General features: G+C 30.6%; 1 protein-coding gene, 1 long non-coding RNA gene and 1 pseudogene across 3 annotated transcripts; all 3 read right to left on the reverse strand.

The window, feature by feature from the left end:
• Positions 1 to 4,747: 4,747 nt before the first annotated feature.
• Positions 4,748 to 6,138, reverse strand: LOC146925292 (uncharacterized). Its single transcript, XR_015011025.1, has 3 exons — positions 6,011 to 6,138; positions 5,776 to 5,887; positions 4,748 to 5,077 (listed from the first exon to the last, which is right to left on the reverse strand). It is a non-coding gene; the product is annotated as an uncharacterized LOC146925292 (long non-coding RNA).
• A 1,650-nt stretch (positions 6,139 to 7,788) lies between these two features.
• On the reverse strand, positions 7,789 to 11,157 carry LOC146925293 (replication protein A 70 kDa DNA-binding subunit B-like). Its single transcript, XM_085711953.1, has 10 exons — positions 11,037 to 11,157; positions 10,121 to 10,402; positions 9,927 to 10,023; positions 9,693 to 9,820; positions 9,511 to 9,595; positions 9,280 to 9,409; positions 8,998 to 9,152; positions 8,630 to 8,735; positions 8,234 to 8,497; positions 7,789 to 8,145 (listed from the first exon to the last, which is right to left on the reverse strand). Exons 1-10 carry the CDS (start codon positions 11,155 to 11,157, stop codon positions 7,789 to 7,791), a joined length of 1,725 nt encoding a protein of 574 aa, XP_085568079.1.
• Positions 11,158 to 17,199: 6,042 nt separating this feature from the next.
• LOC146925294 (sister chromatid cohesion protein SCC4-like) lies at positions 17,200 to 24,018 on the reverse strand (annotated as a pseudogene). Its single transcript, XR_015010464.1, has 12 exons — positions 23,806 to 24,018; positions 23,556 to 23,713; positions 21,956 to 22,205; positions 21,413 to 21,857; positions 21,035 to 21,073; positions 20,821 to 20,942; positions 19,823 to 19,969; positions 19,504 to 19,593; positions 19,285 to 19,409; positions 18,813 to 19,018; positions 18,128 to 18,252; positions 17,200 to 18,045 (listed from the first exon to the last, which is right to left on the reverse strand). The product of XR_015010464.1 is annotated as a sister chromatid cohesion protein SCC4-like (transcript).
• Positions 24,019 to 25,578: the final 1,560 nt, after the last annotated feature.

A 25,578-nucleotide genomic window follows, 5' to 3' on the forward strand; every position in this document is an offset into this window, starting at 1 on the left:
TAAAGACCATGATTATGATTAATAACATAGAATGAAAATGATACTGTTTTAAATTTATAGTGATAAATATACTTGAATTTATAATTTGTTAAAAATAATAAAATTTAATGTGATTATTTATTAAAATAATGATTTTTTTATTGGGTAGAAGTAAATGTAAATTTATTAATTTAAATTATATATTATTTGGAAAAAGAGTTTAATTTCTATGCACAATTTTTTTTGAGGGGAATTTCTATGCACTAATTGTAAAGTTAGTTTAGACATATATATTCAAGGAGTATTATGGTGTTGGCAGACCAATAGAGTTTGGAGTATCAAGATGTCTTCGTTTTTCACATGGTCTACTACTAACAACATCTATATAAACTAGTCTTTATGATGGAACATGTGAAGGTGCTCGAATGCCAATATATTTCGAAATATCAAAATTTTAAAATATGTGTGTGCTACTGAATTGCAGGATAGTTGTCAAAGGTTACAATAAAAGACATCTCATTTGCATCTCTTTACCATTTCAAATTTTGTGCTAAATACCCTAAAATCACTTTTTTTGTTAAAGTTATAACAAATATCAATAGACTTAAATTGGAATTTTTAAATAAATAAATTCCCCCTTCTTTTTCCCTATTATTCTTAACTCCTGACTTTGTTCTTTTTCACCTGCTTCTATTATGACAGTTTTACTTATTTTCACGCATGTTGCAACTGTGTCAACACTCTTGTTTCCTAAAATAAATGGAACTTCAATTGTGATGAGTTTGCTATATAACATTGACATCGGTCTCACACTAATTCAATATTGCATGACCACCTCATGCAATGAGATGATAATAATTTGGTTGAGCAAGCTGTTAATAAATGCAATGAGATTAAAGTGAGTGCAAATGTTCTTTAGCTTCTTGCTATTTTGTGTGTAGACAATGTTCACTCGCATACATGTGAATGCTTGCAACTAAAATCTACCATGATTCCTTTTTTAATTTAATCAAACATTTTCTCCATGCTTCCACACAATCCTTAGAGAGGACAATGCCCTGGCTTGCTCTTTTATAATGAATTACCGCACATATTCGATCAAATCCGGGTAGGTTTTACAAGAATGTTGCAACCCATGTAGACAATCTAGATGCTACCGTTAAGGTTGATTGGAAAAGCAAACACAATATATGCTAGAGCTAGCAAAGGAGTAAATTAGACTTTGTAATACTTTATCTAATTTTGGCATGAATATAAGGATATTTTTCAAGATAATTTAATGAGTTTGACATGTGTTATTAAACTCATATGTGATGTAACAAAAAAAATATTGGATTTTTTTTTAAAGAAAAACATTATTGAATATTTATAAAATACCACTATAATTCAAATTTGATAAGATAAAAATAAACTTTGATGGTGGAATTTTCTATCTTGACATTTCTAATTTCAAAAATATCAAGATAGAAGATTCTCACATTCAAATAGGTGATCAAAGTTTAATTTTATCTTTATGAAATTTGAATTATATGATAAATTTAATCACATGTTGTTGAATGGTGGAAATATGATAAAAATAAATTTTGATCACTTGTTTGGATGTTGGAATCTTGTATCTTAAGATTTTTGGAATTAGAAAATTCAAATCCATCAGTGTTAGGACCATCACGAGGAGAATTAACTAATAATGATGGGTTTGACATTTCCAATTATAAAAATATAAAGATAGACGATTCCACCATTCAAAAAGATGATCAAAGTTTATTTTTATCTTATAATTTAAAGAAAAACATTATTGGATGTTTATCTATAAAATACTACGATAATTCAAAGTTTATAAGATAAAAATAAACTTTGTTAGTGGAATCTTCAATCTTGATATTTTTGGAATTAGAAATGTCAAATCTATAGTGTTGGGGCCATCACGAGGAGAATTAACTAATAAATGGGTGTAACTTTCTTCCATTTATTAGTTAATTATCCTCTTCATAGCCTAAACACTGAAGGATTTGACATTTCCATTCAAAAATATTAATGAATTATAGTGGTATTTTATAAATATTCAATAATGTTTTTCTTTAAACAAATCCAATATTCTTTTGTTACATTTATGAGTTTAATAACACATGTCGGACTCATTAAATTTATGTTGAAAAATATCCTTATATTCAAGCCTTATTTAGATCAAAGTATTTCAAAGTCTAACCTTAACTATAAGGACAATGAGGCACTGTCTCTAAAGCAAACAATTTTAGATCAACCAATGTTGTGTTCGCTTCCTAGAAGCCTTAACGACAACATCTAGATTGCCTGCTGGGGTGCAACATTCTTGTAATCACCCGCATTCGAAAGAATATATACAATAATTCATTATAAAAGATAAAGTCGGGGCATTGTCCTCTCTAAGGATTGTGTGTAAGAAATGGAGAAAGTGTCAGATTAAATTTAAAAAAAGGAATCATGGTTGAGTTTTGTTGCAAACAAGCACATGTCTGTGGGTGAACATTGTCTAGAAACGAAAAAGAAAGAACCTAAAGAACACTTGCACTCAGTTTCCCTAGCTAAATTGACAACCAAATCTCATTGCACTTATTAACAACTTTCTCTACAAAATTAGTATCATCTTGTTACATGAGGTGAAAATGCAATATTTAAGTGGTAAAGAACATCTGACCCATCCAACTAAACAAGGAATTGATGTGACATAGGTACGACAATATTATAGCAAACTCGGCACAATTGGAGTACCCTTTATTTTAGCAAACAATAGTGGGGACTGTTGTGGGGATATATCCCTATCATGTTCCATGTTTTCTTCCCATCTTCTTTTCTCCAAAGTTTGACAACTTGTGGTTAAAGTTTCAAATTCAGGAAGATCGTCTTCCAGTTCCATTCGAAAAATAGCAGAAGATAAAGATTGTTTTGTAACAACATCCAATCTTCTCTTCTAGAAAGTTTGGGAAATTTGATAACTTGTAGTTGAAGTTCCAAATTCTGGAAGATCGTCTTTCGGTTCCTTTTTTGAAAAATAACAGAAGGTAAAGTTTGTTTTGTAACAATAGTTACAACAGGTACTAACACAGGTCCAACATGCTTCGATATTAAGTCATATTTGATGTTTCAACTTTAGCAGAGACAACTTGTCTAATATATGTTGTGTCTTCTGCTTTTCACAAGTCATTATAGTAGTAAATTTGAAAATTTTGGTGTGGTTGGGGGTTATACTCTGATTCTGGTCCCTTTTAATGTTATCCATTTTCTTAGTAATATCAAGAACTTGATCCCTTTTTGTTGATGATTTTAAAGGCCAACGATCAATTCGAATAATTGATTCTAGTCTTGTCCGATCACCAATTCGCTGATCATGAACAAAAAGTGATCTATTACTAAACAAAGGGGCAACAATGAAAGGGACAAGAATCATAGTATAACACCCCAACCACACCAATTTTTTTTAATTTACTACTATAATGACTTAATAAAATCAGAAGACACTCAAGATATTAAACATGTTGTATCTACTTAAGTTGAAACTTCAAATATTGACTTAAATTCGAAGCATCTTGGACATGTGTTAGTACCTGTTGTAACTGATGTTACAAAACAATCTTTGCCTACTGCTATTCTTCAAAAGGAACCAGAAGACATCTTCCAAAATTCAATTTTGGAACTTCAACCACAAGTTGTCAAACTTCGCAGAAGAGAAGATTGGATGTTGTTACAAAACAATCTTATCTTCTGCTACTCTTCAAAAGGAGTTAGAAGACGGTCTTCTAGAATTTGAATTTGGAACTTCAACTACAAGTTATCAAACTTTACAGAAGTGAAATGTTGTTACAAAACAATCTTTATCCTTTGCTATTCTTCGAAAGGAATAGGAAGACGATCTTCCAGAATTTGAATTTAGAACTTTAACCACAAGCTGTCAAACTTTGGAGAAGAGAAGATGGGAAGAAAACATGGAATAGGATATGGATATATGATATGGATATATCCCCACAGCAGTCCCCACAAAAGAAAGTTTGCAGAATACATGAGAATAAAGGGTACTCCAATTACAACATGAATGATAGTAAGAAAAATTGTCATTATAGAAGAAAAAATGGCATTAAAAAAAGATGAAAGTGAAGAGTTAAGAATTAGGGGAGGAAAAATGAAAAGGGAATTTTTTTTCATTTAAACATTTCAGTTTAATTTGATTTATATTTGTTAATATTTATTAAAAACAAGTATTAAAAAGTGATTCTAGGGTTTTTGACACAAAAGCTGAAATGATAAAACTTCCAAAAGGTTCTACTCTTTTAGTGGTAAGAATTTAGTTAACAAATGAAATGTGATGTCTTTTCTTGTAACAACTGACCTGCAACTCCAGATGCGTACTTTAGTCAACCTGCAACTCCAGATGCGTACTTTAGTCAAGAGAAGTGCTTCTGATACATAATCTACCGGAGGTGACTTAGTTGCCAATTTCTTCAATGCTTGTTTTAGAAGCCTTTCAATTTCACGTGCTAATTCTTCACCACCAACATTGGAAATTACTTTGCAAAATATACCAAATGGAATTAGAATGGATGCAAGGTGTATGGTTGTTATCTCAGGTCCTAAACTTATTACTAGTCTTTTAGCACTAACAAGTTCATTATACGCCTTGTAAGTAAAATGGTCTCGATTCATTTATTCAAGTTGGATTATTTGTTTATTTTTTGTATTTTTTTAATGTATAAATTAAATGAATCGAGACCATTTTCCTTACAAGGCGTATGAGGAACTTGTTAGTGCTAAAAGACCAGCAATAAGTTTAGGACATGCTAAGATAACCTTACACCTTGCATCCATTCTAATCTCCGATCCAATTGGTATATTTTTCCAAGTGATTTCCAACGTTGGTGGTGAAGAATTAGCATCTGAACTCGAAAGGGTTCTAAAACAAGCATTGAAGAAATTGCCAACTCAGTCACCTCCAGCAGATTATGTATCAGAAAACACTTTTCTTGACTATGCCATTCTAAGGCGGAGATTCAACCCATTTAGTCTCCTTCATTTGACAAAGATTACAAGCTGGGAATTAGAATTGCAAGTCCACGACTTCGTTGAAATCCTTCAACAAAATTAACAAAAAACTATGAACATGTGGATGTGGTAGAAGCAACCAGCATTAGTTGGTAACTTGGTAAGATTTGCATTCAATGTTGTCTTATTGACAATAGCACATTACAAATATGCGATAAATAATTTACTATTCGAAGTCCAAATTAATTATATATAAATTAAAAAGAGTTTTTTTTCAAGCTTTCTAGCTGTTCATCATATGAAATGGTGAACACCTTTGAAATATGCATTATGAGACGGGAATACCATTGAACAGATTAATATACAGAAAGTAATTTATCGATTTTAATTTTCTAGCTCAAGAAAAATTGGTTTATAGAAAAATTACAAAAAATTGTAGTTAGTTATTTAGTTCTTTAAATTATGGTGCATATTTAAATATAAATTTTGAAAATAATTGAATTATTGAGGATAAGTTTCGCTTAGCTTTGGGATCATATATGCTATTTTAATGGATTCAAGACTGTCCTTGGGGGCGGTATATGCAAGGTCGGAGTTCAAACATTGGCTAAAAAAAAATGGATTCAAGAATTTGGGTTTGCAGAAAAACTTCAATCAAAGGCATGTCACCATGCACATGTGATTATATATGAATTATGTCATTCTCTCAAATTATTATGACGTGTCCGTGCTTATAGCATAATAGTATTGAGGAAGTAAAATTGAAGAATAGGATAGGAGACATACACATGTCCAGCAGAAGCAGTAAAATTTGTTGATGAATCTATCCAACGAAGTGATAACAAGCTCACTTCAATTCCAAACAAGATGATATCGACTTCAAAGGCAATTCCTATAACTACAAAAATTCAATGAAAAACACGTTAATCGTTAATGAATCAAAAGAATATGAATTCAAAGGAAGAGTGAAAAAAGATTATGGCTATGCGAAGACGACGAGTTTTAAGTTTTAGTGCTTCACCTATTTCGCCGCTAATCCCCATAGTCCCTATGCTACTGCTTCCATCATTGATTCTTTGTTTCTATTAACCCTATTCTTCCAATAATATAGTATAGATGGAATTAAAAAATTGAAGCCGGTAAAAGCATATTAACCTAATAACAATTGGAGTACTTATATACTATAGATGTCAAAGCGGGTTGGATTGCCCCGTATTGGCTCAACGTGTTTTTAACCTATCAAAAACATGGTGGTAGATAGGGTTGTAAGCAGTTTGGATAAAATCGACGAAACCGAAAATTCAAACCGAAGAAAACATCCGACCTTATTTGGTTCACTTCAAAACCGAATCGAACCAACTTAAACCGATCTAGGTTGGTTTGGCTATCAGTTTTTTTTATCTTGAGATCTAAAGAGCCAATGAACTAAACCGATGTTAACCCCATGCCACATTTTACTAATAACATCACTCCCCGCACACACTTATGATTAGGTAGAAAAGCAAAGTCCAATATAAAATGCTCCTCAACACATTCATTTTCTTCCCTCACCATCTCATCACATCACTAGTCTATATCATTTCTACGACAAAGGAAACCCAAGCCGTCAGCCACACTTAATCCATCATCATTCCTCACGGCACTAAGATCGTCCATCTCTTGGTTAGTTTTTTCATGTTAGTTATACAAAGTTGCTTGAAAAAGAGAGAGCATAGGAAATATTTGAATATGTTGTATGCATGAAATACAGTTTTGTGAGAATATGAATTTTTTAATTGTATTTTCAAACAAACCGATCAACTAAACCGAATCCAAATAGAACCAGACCGGTTAGAATCATATATAGTTATCAAAGTGTCAAATCTAATAAGCAAATTCTCATAACAATCAACACAATATTCAATCAAAACAAGAAGTCATACATATAGACACCAAATAAAAAAAAAGTCATACATGTAAATTACATAAAATCATTAAATACAATAAAACATTTAAATAGAATAAAACATAAAAAAAAAAAACTAATTCTTTTTAATGGACAAGAATTCTACTACCAATTCACAACACTTATCCAGCCTAGTATGATGGTGTGGGGAAAAGCCCTTACCTTAGACGTTGTATTCCTTAGCAAATGATTATAAGCCCCATAAATCCGCAGTTTCAATGCGCGCACGATTCCTCTCGCTCTAAAATTTGTTTCACAATCCAACCGTTGAAAATGAATACCAAGGGTAAATGTGTGGCTGAGTCGATCGTATGGCAATAATTTTGATGAGAGAATAGTTTGCTTTAAAAGCCTAAACACAAGGCAAATGAAATGACTAAAATTGGAGAATTATCACCTACAGCTCAAGCACGCGTATGGTGTTGTTGAGGGTTTGGCTACCACATGGTCATGAAGGAAATCAAATGGGAAAATTAGAAGTGATTGGCAAGACAATGATCGAAAAATGAAGGGCATGGAACACACTCAAGTAACACAAATTGAAAGTAAAAATGGTGATTGATCAAGATATAAAAACATATGGTGCCGTAAAGACTTTTAGAGAGCTAGTGTGTATGTAGTTTTCGAGAAACAGGCCATAAGAACTGTTTTCAGTCTCCTTTTAATTGTGGGTTAATATCATTTTTTTTTTTTGGGTACAAAGTTAATATCATAATTTAATAAGAGGTGAATGTTGAGAGAAAATAGGAGATAGTAGCACGTATGAATAGGAGAAGGGAGGAAGGTAGTTCTGACCAATTCATGGCACTAACTTCCTACATTTTAGCTCATTCTTTTCCATCATTAACTAGTATTTAGACCCGTGCGATGCACGGGAAGTTAGATATGACATTGATTAATAAATAAAGTAATCGTAAATGAAACAATAATAGTTGTAAGTGAGCATGAATTAACGTGTCCAAAATAAAACCAATAAAAACTTGAAGTAATTTAGAATTCTCGTTATCACATCGAATAGACAAATAAAAATAAGGTGTCAAACAATCTTGAGGTTCTTGCTTAATTTTGACAACTTTCTGCAATTTAGTGGTGGACGACCGAATTTGACAATCAACGTCAATATATGTTGCATCCGAGTCGGCGTTTCTCTTTCTCAAAGACTTGGATAGATGAGTATCTTTAGGAATAGAATTAGCTTCATCACCAAGAAGCTACATGAATAATAAGCATTCATAGAAATAGTTAATTTAATAAGTTTTATGAATACTATTAAAGTAGATATAAAGAATATTTAACTACCTTAATCTTATCATCAGTTTGGGGAGTAATAGGACCTATGATATCAACATCATCATCTTCCTTACCATTCGGAGGAGCAGCATGACACTCAATATAATACTTTTTCTTAAACTCATCAATGATTTCATTGTCATCGGACATCTTTTTGACTGCATAGGTATAAAACCTTTGTTCAACATTTTTTTGATTGATCTCCAGTTTGAAAAACATTTCCTTATCACGTAAGGTGTCAAACTCGGTTGGATAATCATTTGTGGTCTTTCCCTGTTTTTGATTTGGATTAGTAAACAATTTTTTTTGAAAGGGATTAGTAAACAATTAAAACTAATGTTTATTGTTTTAATAATATAACATAAAAAACACAAAAGACAATATACTTAAGTTCATTATCAATACCATTTGTTCTTTTGCAGTCTTTCCAAAGTGCTGTGAAATAACTCCATCAAACAACACAAAGGTAGTTGACCCACTATCATCCATAACATGAATGTGCACCATAAACCTAAAATGAAAAGTGAATATACATGAAAGATTCAATAACCTTATAAGGAATCACTAACCAAAAAAATCAGTGACCAAAAGAATAAAAGTGGTGATGATGCAACTTGTCGTTTATATAATCATGTACATAGTAAGTTATTAGAAAGAAAAAAAAATTGAAATTAGATTTGCTAATTATATAAGTAACCGAATAGAAAGAATAATTGAGTTTAGCTTAAAAAACATGAGTGAAACATAAGAAAAATTAATATCGAAAACGTTACCTTTTTGTAGCATCGACTAATGTATCACATTTTTCACAAAAGTGTTTTGTACAAACAGGTTCAACCTTCTTGAAACACTTATCACATGAAACGTAGCACCACTTCTTATTGGTGTCTATGTCAATAATTTTAGCCAAGACAACACATGCACCCACCTGCATAGTTATTAAATTTATTTTAAGAATAATAATTAGAAAATTAAAACACAAAGATATGGATTAAGAATTATTTAACAACATAGTATAATAGTATAAGTCAAAGCAAATCAACAAAGTTGTAGACCTGCTTAGCTTGTGTAATATCTGAAATTGTCATGTTTTTTGTTTGGAGTAGATCATTAGACAAAGAAAGTGAAGATTGTGCTATCATCTGGGTGACCCCTTGGGTCAAAGATGCATTGCCAGTTTCCATTCTATCGTAAAATATAAGAAAATCATACTTAACAAAAACAAAAAAACTTTCAATAATTATCAATATATAATATATGTGTAATAACGATAGGTTAGTGCATACCCTTTCTTGTAGGTGCAACATTCTTCAATGTTGGGATTTATAAGCAACTTGGTTTCATTGAATGCATTGGCAATCTCATACATACCTATTAAAACGATACACCAAAAGGTATTAAGTAATATATATCATTAACAATACAAAGAAATTAAAAATAATTACCTTTAAAAAGATAATCTAATTACCACCAAAAACTTTAAGTCGACATAGATGCATAACAACTACAATAGGAAAAGTATTTCCATTTGTGCTCATATAGCTATTCATTTGTTCAGCAAAAGGACCCCATAAAGTACAAATGATTGTATTGCTCCTGAAATTTACAAAATAATTTTTATTAGACTAAGAATAATAATTAAAAAAACATCTATATATGTAGTTAAAACAAAGATAAAAAAAAAAAAAAAAACTCCACTAACTCAAGGTCTTCAAGCGTCAAGTCCAAGATTTTAGTCATTTTTCCTTTTACTTGAACATCCTTAATGTCAGTCGTTCCAACCATATGGCCAATGACATCTACAAATAAACATGGTTGCAGAATCGTAAAAAAGAAATCATAAATATCTAAAAATAAGTTAATATTTAATTTGTAATTTTAGTATAAAGTACTAACCCATTAAAACATCGTTATCAGTACCACCAATAATGTCCTGAAATTTTGTGAAGTTAAACAAATTTGCAGGAATTTTATCATAAGATGTTTTGGTTATAATAGTGCTTCCTATCAAAGTTGGCTTGTATTTGTGATTAGTTGGCTTAAAATTTCCTTTATTAAATTGGACCAAGAACTTTTCTATAGTATATGAAGCGCCCTCTTCAATAGAATCTCCAAGTTGTTTGAAATCCTTGCTTTTAATAGAAGCTTGTATCTTTGACAACTGAAATAAATAAAATATTATGTGAATTTATGTGAATAAAAAGATAATGAGAATTATAAAACTGAAACAAATTCTTTCAAAAAAATAAATAAAGGTGAAACATAAAAAAAACAATGATATAATCTTATCAACACGTCCATAGTATGGACAATCATGAATCAAATTAAAAAACTTCTTTTATTATCAATTTATAATAGTTTAGGTTGTTTTTCGGGTGTGTTTTGGGCAGTCCTGTTAGATGCGGCTGTGCAGTTTGGCTGTTTAATTTTTTTTTTAATAGAGTCACCCAAAAAGAAAGTGTAGTGAATTCAAAATAACAAAGAAGATTATAGTGGAGGAACAGGAACCCCGCACACCCAAAAACTGCACAGCACCAACCAAAACAAATAAATCCCCACCTCTAAATTTAATAGGCTAATCGTTTAAATTTAATAGGCTAATTGTTTTACTAACATGTTCATATATGGTTCTTTTAATTTAATAGGCTAATTTAACTGTGATGAAAAACAGAAGATACAACTTGTGAAATACATGAATAAATCAAAGATCTTTAATAACAAAAATGGATAGGTATAACAGAACAATATAAAAGTATATAGAGGCATGCTGTTTCATCACACATAACACAAACATGTTATAGTAATTCAATACTGGATGCCTCTTTTGGTTTGTTGAAATCAAGAATTTTCCAAAGATTAACTATACGAACACGTATCTTCCAATCGATTTTTCCAGCAACAATGTCATCAATATCAGTAATATGAGAAGCCATTATTCAATCTACATAGAATTGAAAAGAAATAAATCATGGAAAGGTAGACAAAGTTAAAAATATTAATAGAGAGATACTTTAATCGTTGATATAAAAAAGAAGTTAGAAATAAAAAAAGAGATTCAAAGCAAAAAAATATGACGTACGATTAATTTGAAGCAAGATGATTTAATCGAAGGATGAAGGATGAAGTATGACTTATAAATCCTATTTGATGTTACTTATATTTTGGCATAAAGTGGCACAGATGTAGACAGAGTTAGTTACCAAAGACAAACGTTAGATGAGGATTTTTTTTTCTTTGGTGGCACAAATTTAATGAAAAATTTTAGAAAAACATAGTTAACAAAAACAAAAAAAAACATATGGGGATCGGTGTTTACATTGCCAAATAAATAGAGAAAATAGCACTACCAAAAAAATAGAGAAAATAGAAAACAAACTATGATGTTCATCAAACAAAAAACAAAATAAGATTATGAAAGGAAAAAAAACAAAAAAAAAACAAACTAAGATTATGGAAGAATAAAAACGTATTTAGTAGTTTATGGCACAAATTTAACAAAAGTTTGTTCAATTGCTTAAATATATATTATTAAATAATAATGTGAAAGAAAAACAAAATAAAATTATGAAATAAAAAAAAACGAAAAAAAAACTAAGATTATGGAAGAAAAAAAAACATATTTAGTAGTTTATGGCACAAATTTAGCAAAAGTTTGTTCAATTGCTTAAATATATATTAAATAATAATAACAATAATGAGTTGTCAATATTAAATTTAACAAAAGTTTGTTCAATTGCTTAAATATATATTAAATAATAATAAGAATAATGAGGTGTCAATATTAAAATGACAAAATTAACCTCAAATTTTGGCTCCAAAAAGCTGTTTAAGACAACTTAAGACCTTTTATAAATAAGATAAATAAAATATTATGTGAATTTATGTGAATAAAAAGATAATGAGAATTATAAAACTGAAACAAATTCTTTCAAAAAAATAAATAAAGGTGAAACATAAAAAAACAATGATATAATCTTATCAACACGTCCATAGTATGGACAATCATGAATCAAATTAAAAAACTTCTTTTATTATCAATTTATAATAGTTTAGGTTGTTTTTCGGGTGTGTTTTGGGCTATGAAGCCCGGATACGTAGTGCGATACGGGTACGATACGATACGGGTACGCGAATACGCGAAATTTTTAAAATTTAGGATACGATACGGCTAAGATACGTTAACAAAATATTTATATTAAAATTTATATGCGTGTAAAATACTTAAAAAAAACATTGATTACTCATACTATATAATCATAAAAGTTACAATTTACAAAAAAAAAAAATACATATGATCAAAATAAAAAATGTAAAGTTTTTGTATAAATCATATTCTATTTTCATTCATATGTTAGGATATCAACAAATGTATCAATAAAAGAACTCAAAACAAAGTTTGTTTAATGTTGATTGATTAAATCTACCCTCTCTCGTTACTTTCATCCACCAAAATCATAATATTTAATTTGTTAATTGAAAAGTAATTATAGTGATTCGTATCTTAAATTTTCACAACACAATCTCATTTTTATACACTTCATTTTTTTTGGATACGTCTGTGTGAAGTATCTTATAAGTATCTGTGTGTATCCGTCGAGTATCTTTTAAGTATCCGATAAAATATATATTTTAAATTAAAATAATTAATTCCGATACTTCTGGGATACGGTATCCAGAGTATCCGCGGAGTATCGGTATCCGATACGTATCCGACACGGGTACGGCACCATTTTGGAGTATCCGGGCTTCATAGGTTTTGAGCAGTCCTGTTAGATGCGGCTGTGCAGTTTGGCTGTTTATTTTTTTTTTTAATAGAGTCACCCAAAAAGAAAGTGTAGTGAATTCAAAATAACAAAGAAGATTATAGTGGAGGAACAGGAACCCCGCACACCCAAAAACTGCACAGCACCAACCAAAACAAATAAATCCCCACCTCTAAATTTAATAGGCTAATCGTTTAAATTTAATAGGCTAATTGTTTTACTAACATGTTCATATATGGTTCTTTTAATTTAATAGGCTAATTTGACTGTGATGAAAAACAGAAGATACAACTTGTGAAATACATGAATAAATCAAAGATCTTTAATAACAAAAATGGATAGGTATAACAGAACAATATAAAAGTATATAGAGGCATGCTGTTTCATCACACATAACACAAACATGTTATAGTAATTCAATACTGGATGCCTCTTTTGGTTTGTTGAAATCAGGAATTTTCCAAAGATTAACTATACGAACACGTATCTTCCAATCGATTTTTCCAGCAACAATGTCATCAATATCAGTAATATGAGAAGCCATTATTCAATCTACATAGAATTGAAAAGAAATAAATCATGGAAAGGTAGACAAAGTTAAAAATATTAATAGAGAGATACTTTAATCGTTGATATAAAAAAGAAGTTAGAAATAAAAAAAGAGATTCAAAGCAAAAAAATATGACGTACGATTAATTTGAAGCAAGATGATTTAATCGAAGGATGAAGTATGACTTATAAATCCTATTTGATGTTACTTATATTTTGGCATAAAGTGGCACAGATGTAGACAGAGTTAGTTACCAAAGACAAACGTTAGATGAGGATTTTTTTTTCTTTGGTGGCACAAATTTAATGAGAAATTTTAGAAAAACATAGTTAACAAAAACAAAAAAAAACATATGGGGATCGGTGTTTACATTGCCAAATAAATAGAGAAAATAGCACTACCAAAAAAATAGAGAAAATAGAAAACAAACTATGATGTTCATCAAACAAAAAACAAAATAAGATTATGAAAGGAAAAAAAACAAAAAAAAAAACAAACTAAGATTATGGAAGAATAAAAACGTATTTAGTAGTTTATGGCACAAATTTAACAAAAGTTTGTTCAATTGCTTAAATATATATTATTAAATAATAATGTGAAAGAAAAACAAAATAAAATTATGAAATAAAAAAAAACGAAAAAAAAACTAAGATTATGGAAGAAAAAAAAACATATTTAGTAGTTTATGGCACAAATTTAGCAAAAGTTTGTTCAATTGCTTAAATATATATTAAATAATAATAACAATAATGAGTTGTCAATATTAAATTTAACAAAAGTTTGTTCAATTGCTTAAATATATATTAAATAATAATAAGAATAATGAGGTGTCAATATTAAAATGACAAAATTAACCTCAAATTTTGGCTCCAAAAAGCTGTTTAAGACAACTTAAGACCTTTTATAAATAAGATTTTGCCTCGTGTCATTACTTCTCCATATATATAAATCCTCTTGATAAATAATAAAATAATTTTATTTATCCAATATTTGGGTACTAATTTAAAACTAGCATATTATTGCTTTCTGTAAAATATATACTCAAAATTCAATTGATCAAGATAAGTTTTAAGACAAAGACATAAAATAAATAATGTTTTATTAAGTTGTTAAATAAATCATACATCAAAACAATGTTTTATTTTTATGAAAGACATAAATAATGTCTAAAAATATCAGGACATTACATTATTATCCCCTTAAAAATTATTTCCTCCTAGAAACTAAAAGATCTCAAAAATAAAAGTAAAGTTTACTGTTTAAATAAGAATGAAGATAAAGTAGACTTAAACATAGATAGAATAAAATATGTATGTAGAGAAATTCTTGTATAGAACAAACCTAACATATCATTCTTACAAACAACAAATTAAAACATGACACATCATTGTTTTATTTTAAAATAATTTGGAAATAATTTAAGTAAATGAAAAATAACTGCTCCTCCTCTCTGTCAACCATTATTTGCAGTTAGTATTCACCACCACCAATCATGGTTAAAAGGAAAAAAAATGACGTGTCATGTTTTAATTTATTGTTTGTAAGAATGATAGTTAGGTTCGTTCCTACACAAGAATTGCTCATGTATGTATACGTTTAAAGAAAAACTAGGATCTTACACAGTGGCAGAGCCATATTGAGCTGAGGGCATGCACATGCATACCCTGACATTTAAAAAATTACATTTACCCTCTTAATATGAAAATTTAACTAACAACCCTCTGAACTAATTCATTTGCACCGAATGAAGAACTCTATCATACTTTCACGAGGTGCATTGTAATGTTGATTCTCTCTTAGTCCTTGACATTTTTAAAAGGAGTGCAATTGAAATTCAGTTAGAAAATAGTAGTCAAATTTGCCTCTTGCCAATTGAATATTAAGTTATATTACGTTAAATTAAAAGAAAATGTTAACAAGTGTTTTTAGGGTATTGTTTAAGGAGGATGTATATTATGAGAATGACTATTTTATATGAGAATGGTGAGAACCATTATCAACCCTTAGATTAAAATTGATTGGCTTAGATTAAAAAGTCTCATTTAACAACACATACGTCTCTCTCTACTCTATCATTTCTTTTAAACCTTTCTTCCTCCTTTCATCTCATCTGCTCACGGCCGTTTCCAACAATTAACATTAACTTTCCACTTGAATCAATGAATATCAATTGACATACAAATACATTTTTTACATTCAATGTCTATTTTATGTGAATTTGTTGTTGTTGACTTTTCATCTACATCTTGGGGCCAAGATCATTTTCACGCATCTGTTCCCACTTCTTGAGATTAAATAATAATTATGTTGAACTAAAATTATACTCAGGATCTTTGAGATTAAATCCTTTTGGAAATTGCTAGAAAGCTTGAAATTGGATCTAGGATTTTTTTTCTAGGCTTAAACGCACTTTTAACCCTCTAGTTTTGGAAAAGTTGCAATTTTGATCCCCTATTAAAAAAATGGCAAAAGTGACCCCCTATGTTTATCCCCTTTTGCAAAACCTCAATTTTAACTTAGTCAAACCTATGTGTCACGCCACATCAGTTAAAAAATTGCCAGCTGTCTATTTTTTGAATTTAAAATAAATGTAAATGCCACAAGTGTATATGTAGAATTAAAATAATAAAAAAGAATAAAAAAAAAAGAAAAGGAAAGAATTATGGAGAGAAGCGCTTGGTCTTCTTCTCTTCTTTCTCTGTAACATCAAACCCAGGTAAGAAAAGAAAATTGAGAAGTGCTATTTTGCACGACCAATTTAACCCACGACAACTGACATGGCTTCATCCTATTTGTTTATATTAAATTACAATTAAAATAATTTTAAAAAACTGAAATAGCTTCTTGGCAAAATACATGTCGTGGGTGGATACGACAATCATGTGTCGTGCTATACAGTGTTTTCCTATTAATTGGAAAACTAAACCTGCATACACTTTAACTCTCATTTCTTCATAACAAGTATCAATAGTGATGAGAAAATAAAACCGTAGGTCTGTTGAAAAATAGTGTATTAGGTCAAAATCACCCAATTTCATCTCCAACTATACCTCCAGCACCAATTTATTATTCAACTGAAGATGAATCCAAAGATCCATTAGAATTTATTCACAAAATCAGACACGAAGCTGTACCGTACGGAAATTGATTTGGAGTTTCAAAATTTGATTTTGAGAGAAAAAATACTCACATTTTAGAACACACGTTGATTGAGCCCTTTAATTTGAAGAAGGTACAAGAAGAATTAACTATGGATGTGGAAGAGATTAGAGAAAAGAGGATTTAATTGAATGATTTTATAAAAATCAAGAGGTTGAAGATGAAGATGTTTTGCCCCCTTTTCCAGAATTTTAATTCACATGCTTTTTTTTTCTTTTTGATTTATTTAATTTCATTTATCTATACTCACTTAAACGTTTAATATTAATCCTCATATTACTGATCTCAAAGTCTTTGGTTGCTTATGTTTTGCTACTACTATAAATAACAACACAAATAAATTTGATACAAAGTCTAAATAATATCTCTTTTAGTTTTAAAGCTGGTGAGAAGGCTACATTCTATTTGGTCTTAATGCCTCTTTCTTAATTCCTTTTTTTATCAACGAGATTTTGAGGCAAGTCAATTTTGGTGGTACTCGATTTCAATTGATTTTAACGACCTTTGTATTCAATTTTTTTTTATTTGTTAACACTTTTGCAATTGATTTCAAATACATCACTAAATGAGGAAACAAATTGACATATGTGAACTAAAATCAAATGCTATAAATATACTTGTTCACCCCCATGAGGAAAATGCTAAATTCTACATTTTGCACGTCTTTTTTTATGACCATCTATATTAACTAGCCTTGGTGATGGAACAGGCGAGGGTTCTGGCAGGCCAGTAGATTTTGGAGTATCAAGATTTTTCTTTTTTGCACGTGTTCCACTGCTAACACTGTCTATATCACCTTGTTCTGACGATGGAACATGTGAAAGTGTTGGCTCGCCAATAGATTCTGATACATCAAGTTTTCTCCGTTTGCCACATGTTCTGCTGCTAACACCATCTATATCAACTAGCATTGATGATGGAACATGTGAAGGCGTTGGCAGACCAATAGATTCTGAAATATCAAGATTAATCTGTTTTTCAGGTGTTCTTCTTCCATCGTCTATATCAACTAGCCTTGACGATGAAACAACTAAGGGTGCTCGCAGGCCAATAGATTCCCTCTGTTTTCCATGTGTTCTACTAGCATCATCTATATCAACTAGCCTTAATGATGGAACTGGTGAGGGTGCTGGCAGGCCACTAGATTCCGAAATATCAAGACTTGTTTTTTCTCCATGTGTTTTACTAGGATCATCTATATCATGTAAACTTGATGATGGAACAGGTGAGGGTGCTGGCAGGCCAAAAGACTCTAGAATATCAAGATTAACTCCCACAGTTGGGACTGTCATTGCACGCTTGATGTCCGACTTATGTAATTGTTGAACTTCAAATCTTACTTTGTCAATCTGTTAATCAAAATGGTGAAACAAATTATAATCAACTAAACCTAAACACAGGGATAGTTCTTCTTTGTCAAGATCAACTTACTATTTCAATATGATAAATGGATTCTCGTCCGTCAGCCACCCTCTTCTGCAAATCTGCAGATATTTTTGTCTGATACTTGACATTCTTAATTTCGTTTCCCCTTTCTCCTAATTCTTTGTATAAAGCTGTAAGAACCAAGAAGTATATTCATATTATATTTTTTACAAGAAATAAATGAAGAAAACACATCTGTCCACGAATCTGTTTCCAATCATAGTTGCCTCTATCTAACAACTAATGGATCAGCTAATTACTGAGTTCCTTTTCTATAAATACTTGAACAATGTAATGAATCAAAGTTTTCAAACACGAGTCTATGAAAACTCATTATATCTTTGTAGACTCAACTCGTAGAACATTGTAAGATCGTAAAATAAGGATAGAGGTTACCAAATAGGATTACATCCTTCGTATGGAGAAATCTGTGTATTAAGAGCTGTAACTAATCTTACTTTTTCCATGTAATTCATGACATTTTCCAAAATCAAGGGACCAGGATAGTTTGTGTAATCAATTATTACTAAAATTACTATTACCAATACTATTTATGTGTACTCGTTTGATGAATGAACAAGAAACGCAAGATATCGTGGAAGCTATCCAACTGGGCAGAAAAGAATAATAAAATACTGTGATCTGCAAACTATAATAAAATGTTACAATAGAAAAATATTAAGAGAAGTACCTGTCAGAACAGGCAGCACACAGACTTGAGAACGAACATCACAAAGATTCTTCGACAAGGTTAAAGAAGATCTCAATAACTCCTTGGCTTGTGCAGTGTCACGCAATATAATAAGCAAACTGCCAAGGGTTGTCAAATATTGGGAAATAAGTTGATGGTCTTCCAAGTAAGTATGCGTCAGCTGCAATCCCTTTGCCAAACAAATTCTACAGCAAATTTTCAACTTAGAGGAAAGAAGAAGAAATAGAAACATCAAAGTAAGGCACATAAACTGTTCTTATTGTTTGTGTCCATATAGTGTTTGAAAAACTGAACCATTGAAATCAAAGAATCAAGGGTCTATATATATCAATCAGTACAATTTTCTCACTATTTCTTTCTTCAACCTTTAACATTAATAAAACAATAATTGCAGATTCACATCCAGACAAACAACGTGATTGAATTTAAACAAAATTACACAAAAATTTACCTTGCTTGTTGCAGATCCTGTCGCTTCATCAATAAAAGACCATAAGCAAAAAGAATATTTGCTTTCTCTCTAACTCCTACAAAAGAATCTTTTGCTTCATAGAGTGGAAAAATCAAATCATGTGCCTGCAAGAAAACTATGTTTTGGTTAAAAAATAATGTCCATGGGATCAACCTGCTTCAAAAAGTGGCACCAGTTCAATTAGAGGTACTACACCACCTGTGAAAAAGATTTAGCATCACCAATGCTGATATAAGAAACAACTGCATAAACTTGGCACATGGCTTGCATTGATTTGCGGTCCGTAAGCTACACAAAAATATGAAGTTATTTTTGGATCACCATTAAGTTATCCCGATCAACAACTCATATTAATATCTTAACAAAAAACCATAAGTGTGATCTGAAATCTCAAGCATGCCAAACGGGAATATGAATGTATCACAAAAAAAAAAAAAAAAAAAAAAAAAAAAAAACTGAAAAGACCGCATCTTGATGACTACAAAATATCACATTTATGCAGACATATCCTATATACCTTTACTGCTTCAATATAATGAAAGGCGGCTTCGTCATAACAGCCAACAGAATGAGCATATTTGCCTCTAAGCATCTCAATGATGCATTCACATGACTGTAGTAAAGTTGGAAACCGCATGAACCAATTTTTCATCTGTACCAAAGCCTGAAAATTTGCACAAAAGGCCATTAATAATTTCAAATCTGAGGCATAAGGTAGATATTAATGGAGATTTAAAGTTTAACAGAATAAAATGGAAGCTATCACATATTCTCAATCCCATCCTCGTTGTTCTTAAATGGCAGCCGTGACACAATGGTGTGTCAAAATACCACTTTGAAGCCATTTTGGGGTTGGCTTATACATGGAAGCCCCTAATTTCCATGACGGAATGTTTTAAACGATAAAAACACATTTTACACTCAAGTCACTGAATGTTTCGACCATCTATCACTTGCACTTCTCTGCTGCCTCTCACCCACACATCTCTATCATCTTTCACTTACCCATTTTTGGTGAACAACAGATGTCCATTGAATAGCCTATCGTGAATGACGTCAGTTTTTTCAAGTATATCATGTTGCATTGCAACAAGCCATGTTTTGTCTTCCTCCTATTCGATTATGTATTTCCACATTTTCTAAGTTACTTCATTCTTTTTATGTCCTCTTAATCTTCATTGCATATCTCTTTCTTTTACTTTCTCTCTCTTTTGTAAATCGTCAGTTTCTCAATCTCTGTTCTACAAAAACTAATATTATTCTTGTACTACTTCATTATTTCTTGTTTTAAGTTTTTATTATACGATATTGTCTTCATTGTTTAAGGTTCTCTGTTTTTTCTCCTTGTTTTTTTAAATGTGTTATGTGTTCTACAACATTTTTAGCCTAGTTTGTGTTTTTTCTCCTTTCGCCATAAACCACCATAAGCCATTAAGTAGCGCTCATCCTTAGGGCTAGCTAACAAAACCTACAACAGGAACCCAAATATATAAGCACAACGGGAACAAAACCGACCTTTTGTGCTTCAGCAAAGTCTGCTCGTGTGAGCTCCATGGCCACTTTGTTTTCAAGAAACTGAATTAGTAGCATTAAGTATACTCCAACCATCAAGATAGAAGAGAGTTGCAAGTCCGCTTCTGCTAAACAAGAAACTTCAACAAGTTTGTATATGGAATCCTTGTTTACATTTTAAGAATCATGTAGGTAAGATAAGAATAATGAATCTCACCTCTGACATTATCAGTAATTCCAAGCTTCACTAACTCATCTGCAAGGAAGAAAAATTATTACCATAAGTAAAATGAGTCGAAAGTGGCAAGAATTACACTGTCTCAACGGCAACGCACAGCAGCAATGAACAATATGGAAATCAATTTGCAAGAATAACAGAAACAAAGCATCTCATTGATCACGCTTTCAGAAAAATAACCCAAATTAGGAGTGATGTTTCTCATCACATGATGTTTCAAAAATGCATTTGACATTAAATTCTAGAAAGAAAAGACATTTTGCGGCTGTGATTGAACAAGACAAAACAAAGAGATCATCAGCGGCTAATGAAATAAAAGTTATGCAAACACAAGACCAAAAACAGTTGCTGAACAACCTTGAATTATACGCATCCCAGAATGTATGCGGTTTCCACACTCCATAAAAAGTCCTTTTGGGCGCCCATGTACAACAACTATTAGATCTACTAGTGCATAGACAGCACTTTTAGGAAGCCACTCTCCGCCAATAGGAGGCGGTGCTAACAGAAGCTTATCTCCTAGTGTCCTTCTTCCCTTTATCAGTCTTTTTTTAATCTGTGCTTGCTTTCCAGACAATGCGGCCCTATCCCTGTAATCAAGATCATACCTGGAAAGACTTCGATCTAAAACACTGAGTTCCTTCGCTAGCTGTTGCATATGTTGTGTTTGCCACCTATCATACTTCATGGCAGCATCCAGATTGTCTACATGGGGTGCAGCATTCTTGTAATCACCTTGCCTCATTCGGTAGAATACGTGCAGTAATTCATTATAAAAGAGCAAGCCAATTTGTTTTCTTCTCTAATGATTATGTGAAAGCAAGGGGGAAAGTGTTAGATTAAATTAAAAAGGGAATCATTGTAGAGTTTAGTTGCAAACTAAAGAACATTTGCACTCACTTTATTTGGCTCAATTGACTCCCAAATCTCATTGCAACGATTAACGGCTTGTTCAACCAAATTATTATCATCCCATTGCATGAGGTGGACATGCAATATTGAAGTTGCATAGAACATCTGGTCCATTACAATCAAACAAGGAATTAATATTAATTATAGGGCGTCGATTGAACCCTTGTAGTCTCCTTCACTTGACAAAGCTTTTGCAAGCTGTGAATTGAAATTGCATGACCACAGCTTCGTTGAATCCCTTCAACAAAATAAACAAAAAACTATGAACATGTAGCAGAAGCAGCATTAGTTGGTAAGATTTGCATGCAATGTGGGCATATTGATAACACATTATAAACATATGATAAATAATTCACTATTCCAAGTCCAGAGTATATAAATTAGAAAAAAAATTATGCTTTCTAGCTGTTCAATTTGTTGGTCAAGTAGCCGCTAGAATTCAGTGAATAAGTGGGATGTTTGGAGGTTCGAACCCTAACCCCTGCATATAACAATGCATTGAATACAACCGAATTATACTCACGGGACCTCTAGCAGTCAATTTAATACAACATTGAATACAATTGTATACAAAAGGTAATTTATCGATTTTATTTTAATTTTATAATATCTATACTGGAAAAATTGGTTTAAAAAATTACTAAAATTTGTAGTTTTTTTAACAAATACTAAAATTTGTAGTTAGTTTTTAGTTCCTTACATTATTGCGTGTATTTAAATTTAAATTTTGAAGAATAATTGAATTATCAACATTAAGTTATTGCCTTAAATTATGGTACCTAAGAATAGTTGCCGATGATAAACGCTTAGCAACAACAGTATTCATTCCAAAAATTACTAAAATTCGTAGTTATTTTTTTAGTTTCTTAATTATGTTGGCATATATTTAAATTTAAATTTTGAAAAAACAATTGAAATTGGCGACGTATATTTAAATTAAAATTTAAAAAATAATTGAATTATTAAAGTTTCTTCCTTCCGTCCCATTTTTAAAGTATCCCATTTTAAATGACCTACTTTAAAAATGTGCATTATTCACATAACATACTTTGATTATATACTTATACTAATATACAAAGACAAATTATAGCATATTGTTGGATTTGTCTCAACTAATATTTTCAAAATATCAAATTTTCAGATTTTTTTCTAATATATTATTAATAATATTTACAATCTAAATTATGCATTGACATACATGACAGAGTCAACTTTTTATATAATATGAGACGGAGGGAGTAGAATCTGAACCATAATTAATGAATTTAATATGTATTCAACTTGGGGATTAAAAAATGTATGTTTATAGTAACTAAACAACGATTAATGAAAAACTGGTTGAGGGTGTTTTACATTTGGGTTTACCAAAATAACCTTCAATCACCCAAACACGTGTGATTATATTGATGACATTAGGGTTTACCAAAAAAACCTTCAATCACCTACATATGTGATTATATTAAATTATGTCATCTTTTTTAAAATTTTATTGGTGTTAACGTGTCAGTGTTCATGACGTATATGTGTCGGTGTCAATGCTTCATACAAAATAGTATTCAGGAAGTAAAAGTGAAGATAGGAAGCATACTCATGTCTCACAGCAGGATCATCAGTAACGTGAAGAGCCTTACGCAACACTCGTATCTGAGGTTTAATATCTCCACCAAGACGACAACACTGACTTAGCAAACTATAAACTCGACACCTTAATTCTATAAAAGACGGTTTATTATTCAAAAGCAACTCCTACAACAACAAAAACAAAAATACAATGAAAAAAAAAAAGTTTAAACAAAGGAATATGAATTCAAAGATAAACGTAGTAGAAGGATACTAACGCAACGTTGAAGATGTGACTTTGCATGGTTAACGTTGTGAGAATGATGAAGAAGGATTGTGGCAATACGAATACGAGTTTTGACTTCGATGATTGGAAAGAATGGAACCTTGTTTTGACAGATGGCTTCTAAACATTTTACTGCTTTTGCTATATTGCCTAGTTTCTCGTGATAATCTGCTAATTTCCATGAACTCTCTGCTAATGCTTCCATTTTCGATTCTTTCTTGTGACGCAGTTAAACTGAGCTAAGTGTTACGAAAATTATAAAATAATATTAACCCTAATTATATATTTTTTTGAAGGATAACAACTAATTATACAGAGATCGCTTCATCAACAAAAAAAAAAAAACTGATTATATAAAGATGCCCAGACGGGTTGGACTGTTTTGTTTAGGCCCGTCACACTTTTAACCTATTTCAAATATAATTAATAACAATTGCTCTTTAAGCACCTAAAAAGTAAAAACTGAACGATAGTTAACTACTGTTCCAACACGTTTTTGAGATCGGTTGAGACACTTTTTAAATAAATTCACCAATTTAAAAAATATTTCCAAACTATAGTTAACAACCATTCGGTTTTTTGGGTGATTAAAAAGCAATCTTCAAATAAAAAGCCAACTTTGTGGATGAGTTCAAACTCTCACCTTCATGTACATTCATAAGTTGTTGTTAATTTAGAGGACATTCATAATTTGTTGTTGTTGTTTTTTTAATTATTTGTTGAGGATAACAACAACATTCATAATTTGTTGTTGCTATTAAACAAAAAAACAAAATTATGGAAGGCGATAAAACAATATTAACTTAACAACTAATTTGTATAAGCGTATAAGTGGGAGTGAAAAAGTCACCACAAAACCATTCTTTACCTTTATAAGTTTATATAGATATACTAGCATTCAAACGGACACTTTGTGCCCTGTATGTGATCTTTTTATCGAGATAACATATGTAAATTATAAGTAATGTTTATTTATAAGATTAACAGATATAGATGTTTGTGACTTTCAGATTAACTAAATATGGTTAATTTTTATTAAGAATATAAATTCTTATCTTTTTCAATAACAACAACAATATTACAAATTATTTGTTCTATTATTTACAATTTAATCATTTTTTATTTAACTCTTTCAAAAAAAAAATCATTTTTTATTTAATTAAATAATTGAAATTTTCAAATTAATAAACTATATAAGGGAAATGCCAATGAGTGTCCTAATGACACTCTTTAAAGACTTTAGATAGTAAGTGTAACGTCCCTAAATTTTATATACATTATATATGTCATTTTTGTGTTTTAACTTCTATAAAAATAAAAAATACCTTAAAATAAAACTTACATAAAAAATAATTAATTAATATATTTCATTATTTACTATTGGTTTTACCACATGTACATCTGGAAACAATCCATTCCCTTTGCGATAAATACGTACTCTTCTCGTTTATTTATTTGACCATGAGTTTATCATATTTTGCTGGGTCAAATGTGTTGTTGTGCTATTATTATGGGTTACTTGGTAAATATAAGAAGTTTTCCACTCACTTATGAGGGACGTGGTTGTGATGTGTGTAGCTATATAAATGCATATTAATTAATGCCTCTTATTCTAAACTATGTTAGTACTTTACGTTTCCTTCTCTGATCCTCATGGAATGTCATGCAAACTAATTCCTCTACAAAACACAGAATGAATATTCTTTAATTCTTCCCCTCTTAGTTGATATTGTGTTATATGCTCTATCTCTCTCCCTTTGCCACA

This window comes from Medicago sativa, chromosome 5, assembly GCF_051527215.1.
Source record: "Medicago sativa cultivar Bolivia chromosome 5, Bolivia_mono, whole genome shotgun sequence".
Classification (NCBI taxonomy): domain Eukaryota; kingdom Viridiplantae; phylum Streptophyta; class Magnoliopsida; order Fabales; family Fabaceae; genus Medicago; species Medicago sativa.